Source organism: Triturus cristatus, chromosome 6 (assembly GCF_964204655.1).
Source record: "Triturus cristatus chromosome 6, aTriCri1.1, whole genome shotgun sequence".
Lineage (NCBI taxonomy): Eukaryota > Metazoa > Chordata > Amphibia > Caudata > Salamandridae > Triturus > Triturus cristatus.
This window is the reverse complement of record NC_140589.1, coordinates 604,284,739-604,298,015: the sequence shown is the minus strand read 5'-3', so window position 1 is coordinate 604,298,015 and position 13,277 is coordinate 604,284,739. Positions and strand designations below refer to the sequence as shown.

General features: G+C 45.0%; 1 protein-coding gene across 5 annotated transcripts in view; it reads left to right on the top strand.

Moving 5' to 3' along the window:
- Positions 1-12,153, top strand: part of SNX14 (sorting nexin 14) — a 609,680-nt gene extending 597,527 nt beyond the window's left edge. For 3 of the 5 annotated variants that reach the window (XM_085611048.1, XM_085611046.1, XM_085611045.1), the window contains one exon: positions 11,899-12,153. In XM_085611048.1, coding sequence (XP_085467174.1) covers positions 11,899-11,940 — 42 coding nt within the window. In that variant the 3' untranslated portion in view covers positions 11,941-12,153. The remainder of the gene's footprint in view (positions 1-11,898) is intronic. The other 2 variants (XM_085611049.1, XM_085611047.1) reach the window with 1 other exon arrangement.
- The last annotated feature ends 1,124 nt before the right edge of the window (positions 12,154-13,277 follow it).

Genomic DNA, 13,277 nt, shown 5'->3' with positions numbered 1-13,277 from the left:
GCCGCTAATAGGAGGTACTGCTATTTATTCTATGCACAGATATGAATTCAGCAGCCCACATGCCTCGAACTGAATATGCTACTTACCAGTATGCATCTGTTCTTGGCATGTAGGGCTGCTGACATTCATATCGCCCACCCTCCTCCCCGGCGCCTGTAGCAGCTGCAGCTCTCAGAATTACTGTATAGCATGGTCATCACTTTCTGTATCTACTCCATCACTCCACAATGGCGAAAAACAATCTGAGGATGGAGAGGATGCCCATGCGCACTGTGGTCCAGGGGAGGAGTCACCTATCTCAGGATACTTCGAAGACTCTTCCAGGACAACAACGTGCAAACATCCGGACCCAACACTAGGCGGCGATCTATGCACAGATATGAATGTCAGCAGTCCTACATGCCAAGAACAGATGCATACTGGTAAGTAGCATATTCATTTTCGCCCGAGGACCTCGATTTCCCAGGAAGGTGGTGCATAAATTAATGATCCCAGAGATCCAGCACCGAAGCAATTCCAGGGCTAGGTGCCTTGCCTGCCCCTCTGTACCTGTGTCAGGAATGGGATTGGGGTGGGGCACACCAGCCTCCCTACCTGGGCTTCACTTGGGCTGTTCAAGAAGAGAAACTGCTCCCACAGTGCAGAAGCTAAACAGGAGATGTGTTGGCTCCAGCATGCTGCACAGGAAGTGCGTGCACTTGCAGACAGTCGGCTGGAGGTGCAGGTGCCTTGGAGCACTTCCCCATAGCCCCCAACGACCACCAACTCTGGGTGCCCCGGGTAATACCAGGGCAGCACGAATGGGGGAAAAAAGGGGAAAAGGCTGCAGCACAAGATACCCATGAGACTGAAGGAAAGCAGCAAAGCGGCTAATAATATATTCAAGGTTTAGGCAAATCGAGTGCTCGATAATACCCTGTGAGGGTGTTAAAATTTGCATAATTTTTATGTGGTGGCCCTATGAAGATCACAGGGGCACCACCAGCATGTTTGAGGCATGTTGTGCAGGAAGTGCAGCAGCTCCCCAGGAATGTTTCTTAAAATAAAAGCCAAATGGCTTACAGGGGGGTGTTTGGAGGACCCAACGCCTCATTGATCATTTCAGCAAACACTAGCTCCTCGACAACACAGTCTGGATTCAGACCCAACGACAGTACAGAAACAGTGCTCATTGCGGCCACAGAAGACATCCGCATCATCCTTGACACGGGAGGCATGGCAGCTCTCATTCTCCTGGACCACTTTGCAGAATTTGACACAGTTTCACGCCCCATTCTCATCAGGTACTAGCACAAAATTGGCATCCAAGCACCCGCTGTCCCCTGGGTCTGCTCCTTCTTAATCAATATTACACTGACTGTCAGCCTAGCACCTTACTACTGGAAAGCCTACAAATTTGTCTGAGGAGTGCCTCAGCCCCACCCTCTTCAATGCATACTTGATCCCTCTGGCCAACGTCATCTGCGCACACATCTAGAACCAATCCTACACAGATGACACACCACTCATATGCTCCTTCTCGGGCAAGACCCTCAAGCATAAGAAACAAGTTCACCACCTCCTCTCTTATTGAATTGTGCAAGAAGATGAAGACCTGGCTTTTCAACTAACCAACCTACCATAGACAGTCCTAGGCACACACACCTGCTCCGCACCAGGATACCCTTGCAGGTGATAGTGCGCTTTACAAATACATATAACATGCCATGACCCTTGGAGAGCCACAGCACAGTTTCAGATCACTTGTGGCTCTTGAGCTTTTGTACTGGGGTTCTGGGGTGTAGGGACCTCTAGTGGTTGATCTTATGCCTGCAGCAAAAGCATAATACAAGTGAAAGAAAGTCTTTGGGACACAGGTTAGTAATTCAGTGCTTTATTGACAATGTTGGAAAATGACAGCACAAGCTTCCACAGTATAATAAATGCTACAGAATGTTGGTATTACCCCTATTGACATGTAATTCGTATTCGTACTATTACCATTGAATTCAATGGTGTTGCAGTGGTGAAGTATAGCATGGTCTCTGCTTTTACTGACACACAGACAAAGTCAGTGAATGCTGTTTTGTCTGACAGCATGCTGCAGTCACAGTAAGGAGCTACTCAGTGCCCCCATCACCAAAGGCATAATATAAAGGCAATGGTAAAATGTATCTATAAAAGAAATGCCATGGGCTTGATTGACAGGCCATCCAAGTAATGCTTAACAGGAAAAAGCAGGCACGCCAGTGACTGAAGGAGGCTGACTCCTAAGCCCACTCTTTCTGCCTGATTCTTCATTTTTTTCCAAACAATTTATGACAGATGTCATTAGAAACATCTAAAAAGGGACGTAGCCTGTCAGTTATTTTTGATATCATGTGCTCTATAAACATAAAAATGCTCTCTTCTTTCCTGTGTGTGAAAGGGCGTATACGGTTGTCCATCTGAGACAGGAGGCCCTCTACCATTGGTAGCTTCAGGCTGTTCTTAAAGAATTGTGACATGAAGTAAGGATAGTTTATGGGCCTCTCAATATTTAGTCTTTTATCTTGATTAACTCTGTCCATCAGCATTATTGGCAGCACTTACCAAAACCTTAACTTGTTTCAAGATTAAATATCTAAGTTGAGATAATGTAGTTCTTTACATTAAGGCGAGACTTCAATTTTCAGATACCCTTTTAAGAATCAGCAGTTTGGTGCTCTTTAATTACTAGGGAAAAACAGCAGCTTAAACATGAACCATAATTACTCCGACCTTACTTACGTTTCAGTTTATATAAATTTCATTTAGAAAGAAAAGCCTGTTGCCTCATCTTCAACAATAATGAAAAAAACACAGGTTGCACACTTTGTTGTGTGGAAACCTTGCATTTAACATAGAATGCTACATAGGATACCATCCAGAATGAATGCTGTTCACCATCACAGGATATAAAATCATGAAATTTTCCCAGGGGCCTGTGGAAGAATGTCCAAGAGGTAAAGGGTGTGGACAGAGAGGAGTGTATTTTGGGGTCCCCAAATCAAGTCTTCATAGGAAGTAGAACCCCATAAACGCAATAATGGGAACCAGACCTCAAATAAAGTCTCTCTTAATACTCACCTCTAGCATCTAGTCAGAATATCAAGCAGACCAGACCATGAGCTTCTCTTACCAAAAGGCAAGATCATCATGATGGATTCGTTTTAGCAGTCTTCACTATGTGATTCTTTTGATGTTTGAGAAACTCACAAGTAGCATTAAGATGAGAGGATATATGCAGTTTCCCATCTTGTTCATTAAATCACTTTTCTCACACAGAGTTCTGATACCCATATACTGCTCAGAGATAAAGCCACTCTGGAGCTCCCAGGTCATCCTGTTGCGTGGCTATCTCCCCATCCCCAGTTACATTTTTTCAGCTTGTCTTAAATTCTTCCGAAAAATGTCTATAGTTTTATTAATTATTCTCTAAGTTTTCTTTCATAATTAGTACAGCCTTTTCAGTGTGTAGGTGGCTTGTGAGGAATTGTATTGATAACTAGGGGAAAGAGGATTCCGTCTTGATCTGGAACTAAGCTCCCACAAAGCAATCTAGTTCCTAAAAAGTAAAAGCAGAATTCTTGAGGAATCCTGGATTGACACTTAGTGGCTTTGGATCAAGCAACGGGAATCTCCAGAGTGCATGTAAAATATTTTAGCTCCACAGAAACAGCATTCAAGTAAATAAAAAATATGATATATGAATGTTTAAAGAAAATTACAAAATCATCCATAAAAAATAATGTAGTATAGAAATGTTTGCTACGGGCGAGTAAGTGCTAGGTGCCTTTTCAGACTTAATGCAATGGATGGAGGGTCAAGTAAAGACTAGCAGTTCTCCCCAGTGAACAGTTTCACCTTCTGACTTAATTTGCAAGATGGAAGTCGAAATGTGTTGTTGTGCGCGAGGGGAGTTTTACTAGGTCGGGCACCTTGTTGCCAATGTTCTGGTAAAAACCTTGAACATTGGCTCAAAGTGCTCTGAGCAGGGCAAACTTGAAAAATGTAATCAACGAGAGGTAGACTTCAACATGTCAAAATAATTGCCTGACATATCTGATAGACTTCTAGCCACAGATTTCTTACCTTGGAATTTAACCAAGCATCAGACTGGATCTGGAAGATTTCGAGCAGTGTCCCTGCATGTCGGTGGGTGGTGGTGTTCAGTTCTGCGTTTGCAGTGGAAATGACGTGCTCGCTACCAATGTAGGCCCCACCTCGGCGCGTTGACGTTAGGTTTTTCCTTTCCACCCCAGATAGCTCCGGTCCGGTCTGAGCTACCACTCAGTCATTTTTTGACTGGTGTTTTTCGAGTTTTTGTTGACTCATTTTGAGATTTTTCATCTCCTGGTGTGAGCATGTCACCAAAGAAACCTGCTGGTTTCAAACCATGCGGGACCTTTCATTGACAAATGTCTGTGACCAACCTTCACTTGCTATATTAGTGGTGCCTGGAGCCAGGACATGACTCCAAGGTGTGTGAGAAATACCGCACCTTGCACCCCCAAGGCACCGAGAGAGCAATTCCTCAAACTCCTCGCTGGCCGACGTTCGTCAACTCTCTGATGCTGGAGGTCCCGTTCGCTTGGGAGGTCTCTAGGACCAGTCACGGGGCCCCTACCAATGTTTATCGTCGCATTCAAAGTAATCGGGGAAGTCCTACAAACACAAGAATTTGAGGAAGTCCGAATGCCCTTCAACTTCACTCTGCCTGCCAAAGTCATCTAACGAGATAAGGGAGTGTCAACACTCGGGGCCCTGCAAGTCGGCAAGGCCTGGGCCAGGGTTTGCTCCGTGCTTCCCCACTTTTGCGAGAGCGACCGCTGCCCAGCTAAAAGAATGTATGAGGCCATACACCTCATCTTTGGGCGGGCCAGCCCCTCTGCAGCGCCTTTGGCCCCATTGGCATGGGAGGGACCCCTACTGGGACCACGACGGCGGATCACCCGTAGTGCCAGTTGGGCCCCAGGGATCCCTCGCTGGATCCAGAGCAGAGCCAGTGATCAGACTGCTCCAGCTCCAACACACCTAGGCAGCACCATCCCCATTGTCATTCCCAACTCCGACACAGAACCGGATAGGAGTCATCCAACGCCGACAGAGGATATTCTTCCCAGAGCGGAGCCAGAGCCTTATTTAATGGTCTATGGACCCTTATGGAGGCGAACCAGCTGAGGAATAAGACAACTGCTATGAGGAACTGGGTGAGGCCAGTGTGTTGGACACCTCACCTCACACTGGCCTGGTTTTCCCTCCTACTGTGGCTACAGAAGAGGGAGCCTCATTTGCAACGGTGGTATGCAGGGCGGCTGAGGTCCTGGATCTTGACCTACCCTCAGTGGCAAAGAAGACTGTCTTGACGGAAGTACTTCAGGCGGGAGTCACCCCTACAGAACCCTTACTCCCATTCACTGAAGCCCTTCTGGACGTCCTACTTGGGGTCTGGTCCAAGCCCTGCACAGGGGCTTCTGTGAATAGGATAATTGCCTGCCGCCATCGACCAGCTGCTGGGGTTCCTAGTTACCTTACATAGCTCCCTATCCCTGATAGTGGTGGTCCAAACCTCCTCATCCCGTATCCACCCTGTTGTCTTCCCTATCACTGCACCGGATTGGAAACCCAAGAGGATGGATACCTTCAGTAAGAGAATGTTCTCTTGCAGCAGCCTGGCACTGCGGTCAGTGAATACCACATGCCTATTGAGTCGTTATTCAAATACAGTATAGCATTCTGTTGCGTAAGTGCTTCCTGTGGTCCTGGAGGAGGCCGGGCCATACTCTCTTAAGCTGTTGCCGATTGGAGTGATGCGGCAAAGCTGATGTGGACTTAACACGACTGACTCGCTGGACAGAGCATTTTTATCATCTGTGGCCTTGAGGCACCACACCTGGCTGAGGAAATCTGGCTTTTCAGGGGATGTCAGGTTCCCTCATCGACATACCTTTGATGGTTCTCACCTTTTTTAAGATGAGGCAGATTCAGCGCTGGAGCACTTCAAGGACAGCATGGCTGTGGCCAGGTCCATGGGCAAGTTCTCTTGACCAAGGGGGAGCCATATAGAGGGTGCCTGCATCAGAAGTAAGTTGTGGTTGTTATTCTCCCTATTTTCTGGTGCCAATGAAGGACAATGGACTTCGTCTTATTCTTCTCCACCTCTTCTGGAAAAAGGAGAAGTTCAAACTGCTCATTCAAGTTTTGTCTGCTATAGACCCAGGAAACTGGATGGTTGTGTCGGACTTGCAGAACTCATATTTACACATTCCTGTCCTGCTGGCCAACCGACGCTATCTGTGGCTCACGGTGTACCAAGAACACTTTCAGTTTGCTGTGTTATCTTTCAGCCTTACCAGCGTCTCCCGGGTGTTCACCAAGGTGATGGCGGTGGTCACAGCTCACCTGTGGAGATGGGGGGAGTTCAGTCTTCCCCTACCTTGATGATTGGCTGTTGAAGGCGGACTTACCCCAAGCAGTTTTCACCACCTTCAAACTACGGTGAACCTCCCGCATTTGCTGGGGTTCACTATCAAAACGCCAAAGTCGCACCTGACTCACACTTAGATGCTCCCTTTTATCCCAACTGTTCTGGACCCGGTGCAGTTTCGTATCTATCCTCTCAAGTGGCAAGTCCAGGATATTCAGACTATTATTCTATTGTTTCAGCCTCTAACTTGGAATTCAGTGAGACCGACTCCGAAGCTGTTTAGCCTCATGGCCTCCTGTTTCCTGCTGGTGACACATGACAGCTGGCATATGGGGGCTCTGCAGTGTAATCTGAAGGCCCACTGAGAGCAGCATCAAGGGAATCTCTCCGACATGGTCCAGAACTCGGACAGAACTGCAATTGGCCTACAGTGGTGGCTAACGAAACACAACTGGGTCAGTGACATACCCCTCTCAGTTCCCTAACCATATTTAATGGTAGTGACAGATGCGTAACTCCTGGGCTGGGGCGGCCATCTGGGAGAAGTGAAGATTGGAGGACTCTGGTCTCCGACCTCCTCAGAAACCTGCTGGAGCTTTGGGTGTTTCGCTTGGCTTTAAAAGCCTTTCTTCATTCGATCAAGAGAAGGCTGGTGCAGGCATTCACAGACAACACCACTACCATGTGGTATTGCAACAAACACGGTTGGATGGGGTCGAGGACCCTGTGTCAAGAGGGCCTGTGCCTCTGGACATGGTTGGAACGTCAGGGCATTTCTCTGGTGGTTCAGCATTTGGCGAGATCTCTCAATGCCAGAGCCGACAAACTCAGCCAGAGATGCCTAGCAGATCACGAATGACATCCCCAATAGGAGGTTGTTCAAGGTCTCTTTCAGCAGTGGGGAGAGCCTTGATTTGATCTGTTCGCCGAGAACGCACAATGTCAGCCTCTGAGATACTTTTCGTCTTGAATGTAGCTCCGGCCTCCTGTACACCTTTCTGCCAATACCACTCCTGTCCAGAGTTCTCTAGAAGATCAGGTACGGCCAGGCCCAAGTTATTCTTGTGGCTGCGGATTGAGCATGGAGAGTCTGGTATCCTGAGCTGTTTAACATGGCCATCAGTCTTTCACTTAGGCTGCCTATTCAGGAAGATTTTCTGTCACAGCAGCAGGGCAGGGCTACGCACCTAGACCTGCACACCCTCTACCTGCATGTGTGGAGATTGAGCTGCGAGAGTTGACAGCGTTCGACCTTTTAACCGAAGTCTGTGAAGTTATTCTGGCAGCCAGGCCTCTCTGCACCAAGTCGAAATACGGCTGCCATTGGGATAAATTTGTGCCATGGAGTACTCCTACAATGTTGAAACCCTTTTTGCATCTCTATCCAAGGTTCTTTTGTTTGCCCTATCTTTGGCACAGCAGGGCTCTTCTACTGGCACTTTCAGTGGGCAAGGGGTATCTTTCTGTAATCTCTGCATTCCTGCAGTTGCCGGGCCAACCATCTCTTTTCAGATTTCCTTAAAGGTCTGCAGCACATATTCCCCCAACGCCATTTATCATGCCTCAGTTGGACTTCAACATTGTTCTCACTTTCCGGATGGGTGCACCATTCGAACCTTTGCCCTCTTCGGCAGCTGACCATTAAAATCGTCTTTTTAGTGTCCATTACATTGGCTAAGAGGATCAGTGAATTGCAGGCCCTCTTTTCAGTGTTCCTGCACCTCCTTTTACCCGGACAAACTGGTCCTCCAGACAAATGCCTCCTTCCTTCCGAAGGTTGTTACTCTCTTCCACGTAGGCCGGAGATTACCCTGCCTACCTTCTTTGCTCTACCTCATCTTGCCAAGGAGGAGGAGATAATCCACCGTTTTGACCCAAAAGGAGCTTTGTCGTTCTACCTCGATCGCACAAAAGAGTTCCCAGTGAATAATCAATTCTTCGTGGGTTAGGTCAGAGCCAAAAAATGGAAGGCTGTGCAGAAGCGGACCAACTCACAATGGATTGTCTTTTGCATTAAGATCTACTATGCATTGGCCAAGAAACAGCCCCATGACGGCTTGCACGCTCACGCTACCAGATCCAAGGCCCCGACCACTGCATTAGCGCGCAGCATTCCTCTCCTGGAGATCTCTCAGGCGGCGATGTGGGCATCACTACACATGTTCACAAAACATTACTGCCTGGAAAGTCAGGTCCGTCACGATGGGTCCTTTGTCCGTTTGGTCCTACAGGACTCTTTGGTCTAATCGGGTACTCCGTCCCACCGTTTGGAAGGTATAGCTTGGAATCTGCAGCATTAAGTCTCTTTCAGATGAACAAGTTACTTTCGATAATGCCTTTTCTGGTAGAGACTCTAGCTGCAGATTCCTTACTGACCCTCCCATTCTCCCCTTTCTGTGAACTGGTTAAGGTATGACCCCTCTTTTAGGGCCTTATTCTTTTTTTCACCAGTGGTCAGTTCTCATCGTGGCTCGGCATTCCTGGCATGGAAAGTTGTGAAAGTAACTGACGTCAGCAGGCCGAGGGTTGCCTATATAAGTAGTACGCCCGTCATTTCTGATGCAGAGCTGAATGGCGCCTCCAACCGGCATGCAGGGGTACTGCTTAAAAATCTTCATGATCCAGTCTCCCACAAGATATTCTAAGTTAAGGAATCTGTGGCTAGATGGAGTCTACCAGATAAGGCTTTACTGAAAATAAGTAATTTGTTCTTTAGCACTGCAGCTATAGCTGCATTTACATTAGTCTGCTTTGCAGACCTTTTGCTATATTTTAGTCACACAAGTGGGTGGCGTATCGACCACACTATATCCAACATTTTGGCCTACCCATGTTTCTGCTTAAACGTCTTCAAATGATACAGAACCAGGCAGCTAGATTGATTTTCAAGCAACCTAAATGGCATTCCGCCAGCCCCCTTTTGGCTAATCTACACTGGCTCCCTATTGCTCAACGGGCAGCCTTCAAGATCGGCTGCCTCCTCTTCAAATCTCTGCATTGTAAGAGCCCTAAATTTCTCAGCAACTTGATCATAAAATACATACCACGACGCTCTCTACGGTCTGGCAACCTCATGCTACTCGCTACTCCAACCATTAAACGGAAACGCCAGGGAGGGTGTAGGTTCTCGTACCTCGCACCTGGCCTCTGGAACTCGCTACCTCTTGACATCCGTATGCAAAACAATCTTCTGAGCTTCAGAAAGGCCCTAAAAACACAGCTGATTGCACTATCTTGAAATTAGTTTGTCCGCTGCGCTCTATCATGACAATTAAGCGCCATGAAACCTCCGGGTGTACGTGCGCTATATAAATTCCTTTTAACATAACATAACATAACATTTGGCTATTCAACCTTTCAGTTTTTACATGTTTTTCCTGTAGACTAACCTAAAAATCCATCTGCTAATTGGCATTTGCCTAGCGCCATGTTTTAACTTTAGAATACATACAGCGATACACTGGATAGCAGCTTCTCACTCTCCAGAGGTCCAAATATGCCAGTCCTCTCTCGAACAAATGATGGAGCTGCGCACAAACATTTCCTTCAAGTATGCCAAAATAGATACAGTATTTCTTCGATTTCTTTCTACCTGAATCTACAATGGCTCCAATAATACTGCCAAAGAGCTGGAACACAGAGGGCAAGTCTCCTTTATATTTACTTAACCATCTTTGGAGCTGATTATTATCAGTTCCTTTTTTGACCCGATATATATTTTTAACACAGACTTGAAAATGAGAAGAGAAATTAAAACCCATTAATACTACTCTAACTTAATTCCAGCATTGCAGTTGAAACGTTTTTCTGTCTTTAATAATTCATTAACCTTTGGTATATTTTCCGCTTTGGCATACTCAATTGCATCAATATAATATTGCATTCATTAGATCCCATCAGATGTTTAAAGGCAGTGGAATTGGCTGTTAGAAGTCGACGGATAATACTTGACAGGCAATTTGATTAACTTCGCCAAAAATAGTTTCATCTGTATTTTGGAAGTTCTGGGGGTCAGGGTTAGTGATTCCTGGTTGTTATAGACAGCACTCACTTCCATGTTGAAACTAATATTGGCCAACAGTACTTTGACAACACTATGCTAGTGCAGCCATATGTGTGCTTGGAGCAGTGTTCACTTTGTATTAAAACAAAGTGCCAAACCCTAAAACCTTTCTAGGCGGTATGCTACCAGCCACTACAGTTCCTCTCTAAGAATATTCTCACATTTGGGAAGAGGTTTGAAAGCATAGATGATAGACATGTAATGGAAGCTAGGTAGGAATTTTTACAATTCGGTCTAGCTATAGATTGCTTCTAGGGCCTTAGTCACAGGTGCCCTTGTATTTCTGATGGGGCCATTGGTCACTCTTGCCACTGGACCCATCCGTATCAGTCACTGGTAATGAGGCCCCATAAGTCTAGCACAAAATACTTCTTGTATGGTTGGTCAATTACAAGTGATGACAGCATAATAGGTTTGCTCCTTCGGCTTAATACTAGCAAGCATCCCACGTATTGGTATGGACCACTGATGTACCCTTGAAAGGATGGCATATACAGTGCAAGGATATCTGTCTAAACATGATAGGCTATGGGGACCATGAATTTTGTAATCTTAATAAGGTACGCCTTCCTGCACAAAAACAATCCTGAGAGGCATTTACCTCTTTCTATATGTGATTCAGAATACAGCACACATACGAAGAGGAAAAAACAAAGAGAAATAGACATATTTCTCCTCATTACGACTCCCCTGGGGAAGCTTAGCTTTTTAATGCATTCGCAGATCTAACTCTAATGATAAATCTGGGAATGTGCCAAAATCCATGGGTGAATGTGTGGGGACACCCACACTCCGTCAATAGATAGCCTCCCTGGGGCAGAGTAGCATAAAGCAGCAATTTCCGCTGCCTTGCATTACTCCAGATTTATCACGCCATGCAGGGCCACGCAAGGTGGGCTTGCGCGGCTTGATAAATCTGACTTTAGTGCTGCGTTGCCCTTGCGCCCCGCCCCTTGCGTGGCTCAAGTGCGACGCAACGCTATGATTGATATGCTCCTTGATGATTATGGAGACATCTTGAGAGTTATCACAACACAACCTGCTGTACTATTCCTTTGGCATATGCGGGTCTTTTTGTATATGAATTGTACACTGTGATGTAATTTATCTTTATTTATAAAAAAATAAGAATGGAAAAAACTGATATAAGCATGGTAAAAAGAGTGGCTGTGCCGTGTGTGTGGAAACGGGGTAGAATCGTGAAAGCATTCCTCGACCAGAGAGAATGAGTGATTTCGTTTCATCTTAATACAGTGTTCCAACTACATGAGACCTTGTAAAATCAGTGACAGCGGCTGTTAAATGAGAGATTTACCAGTTCCCTTTTTGTGTTTTTATTAGGCCTTGTATTTAATGTTGACACACGTAAAATACACTGCTAATTCTAAATACTGTTTTTGTCTCGTAGCAGGTGCAGAAAGAAGCTACTTCAGTTCCATCCTGGATTTAACCAATTGAAAGACGGGTGGATCGCATTTTTGAACATCTGCTGAATTCTTATAGCTACTCAAAACGAGGAACTTAAGACTTTCGTATTGTATATTTACTGTAAATACCTGTAAAATCGAATGCTGAATTTTATGGTTTCAACAAAAAATAAAAGTGAAACGTCCTAAAAATACTTTTTGTGTGCTATGAAATAAATTGGTTTTGACGAATCCAATTGATTTTGTGATGGAAGTGTTTTTAGAAGTATGTCTTTATCAGGAGTTATTTAAAATTTAGAATTTTTCTCCGTACCGTCCTTAATTTAAAGGAGCATTACATCTTATGTATGTCGTAATAATGAACCTGGTTAGTAACGTGGCCAGTGGTAAAACGTGCTTGGGCTTTTGAAAAAGGATAACCATTAAGATGTGTACAGTAGGTATCAATGCGGTGTTTTTAGCTCTCCAATGTAAAGATGGTAATAATATCCAAATTATCCGGTGAAATAAAAACGGTAGGTTGACTTTAATCCAGGTAGAAGTTTATTTAGTTTCCCAGCAAAACACGGGAGTACTGCTGCTCTGGATAATGTTCAACCGCTCAATCCAAATCAAACTGTAGTATGTTTAACCGAGCAGACGCGGCACGAGAGATGCACCTTCAAACATAAACATGTTTGAAGATACACTCTCGAGCAGCGTTACAACAACGTGGAATACGCACCATGTCACAGTAATAAACACAAAAGAAATACTACAATAAACATGACGTGAATAATAATGAAAGAATGTGAGTAACTCCTTTACATCAGCTCCATTCCCATAAAAATGAAAAACAAAGTCTAAAAATAAAAAGATATTTTAAGACATATAGTAATCTTTGAATCTTGCAGGAATGGAACAATTGCGATAAGATTTATGTGAGTCAGAAGTCGTACTTGAAGAAGGACCAATAGGTTGAAACGCAGGAGACGCTTGTGAAGAAGTAGATGTGACAATTTAGGAGGATAAATCCTGAGTGACAACATTGTTCACATTTTCCTTTAGGAGCTTCATCTGACAGTCATAGTCATCTGTGGTAGAGCTCTTTCAAATAAGAATTCTATTGGCCTGTGCATGTGAAATTTTAACAACTGCTCTTTTACTCCACCACCCTTTCCTTCCCAAGAAAAGTGAACCTTTTGAAGTGTTGACAACTTGAACAGGTAAAGAAAATTTAGAGTCTCCATTCATAACCTTTTTTGGATTCTTGAGCAAAACCCAATCTCCAATCTGAAAATCCTTTGTGAATAAAGAACATGGCGAATTAAAATATTTCTTTTGAACGTTCTGTTTGATGAATACATTTTTCTTCAGCATA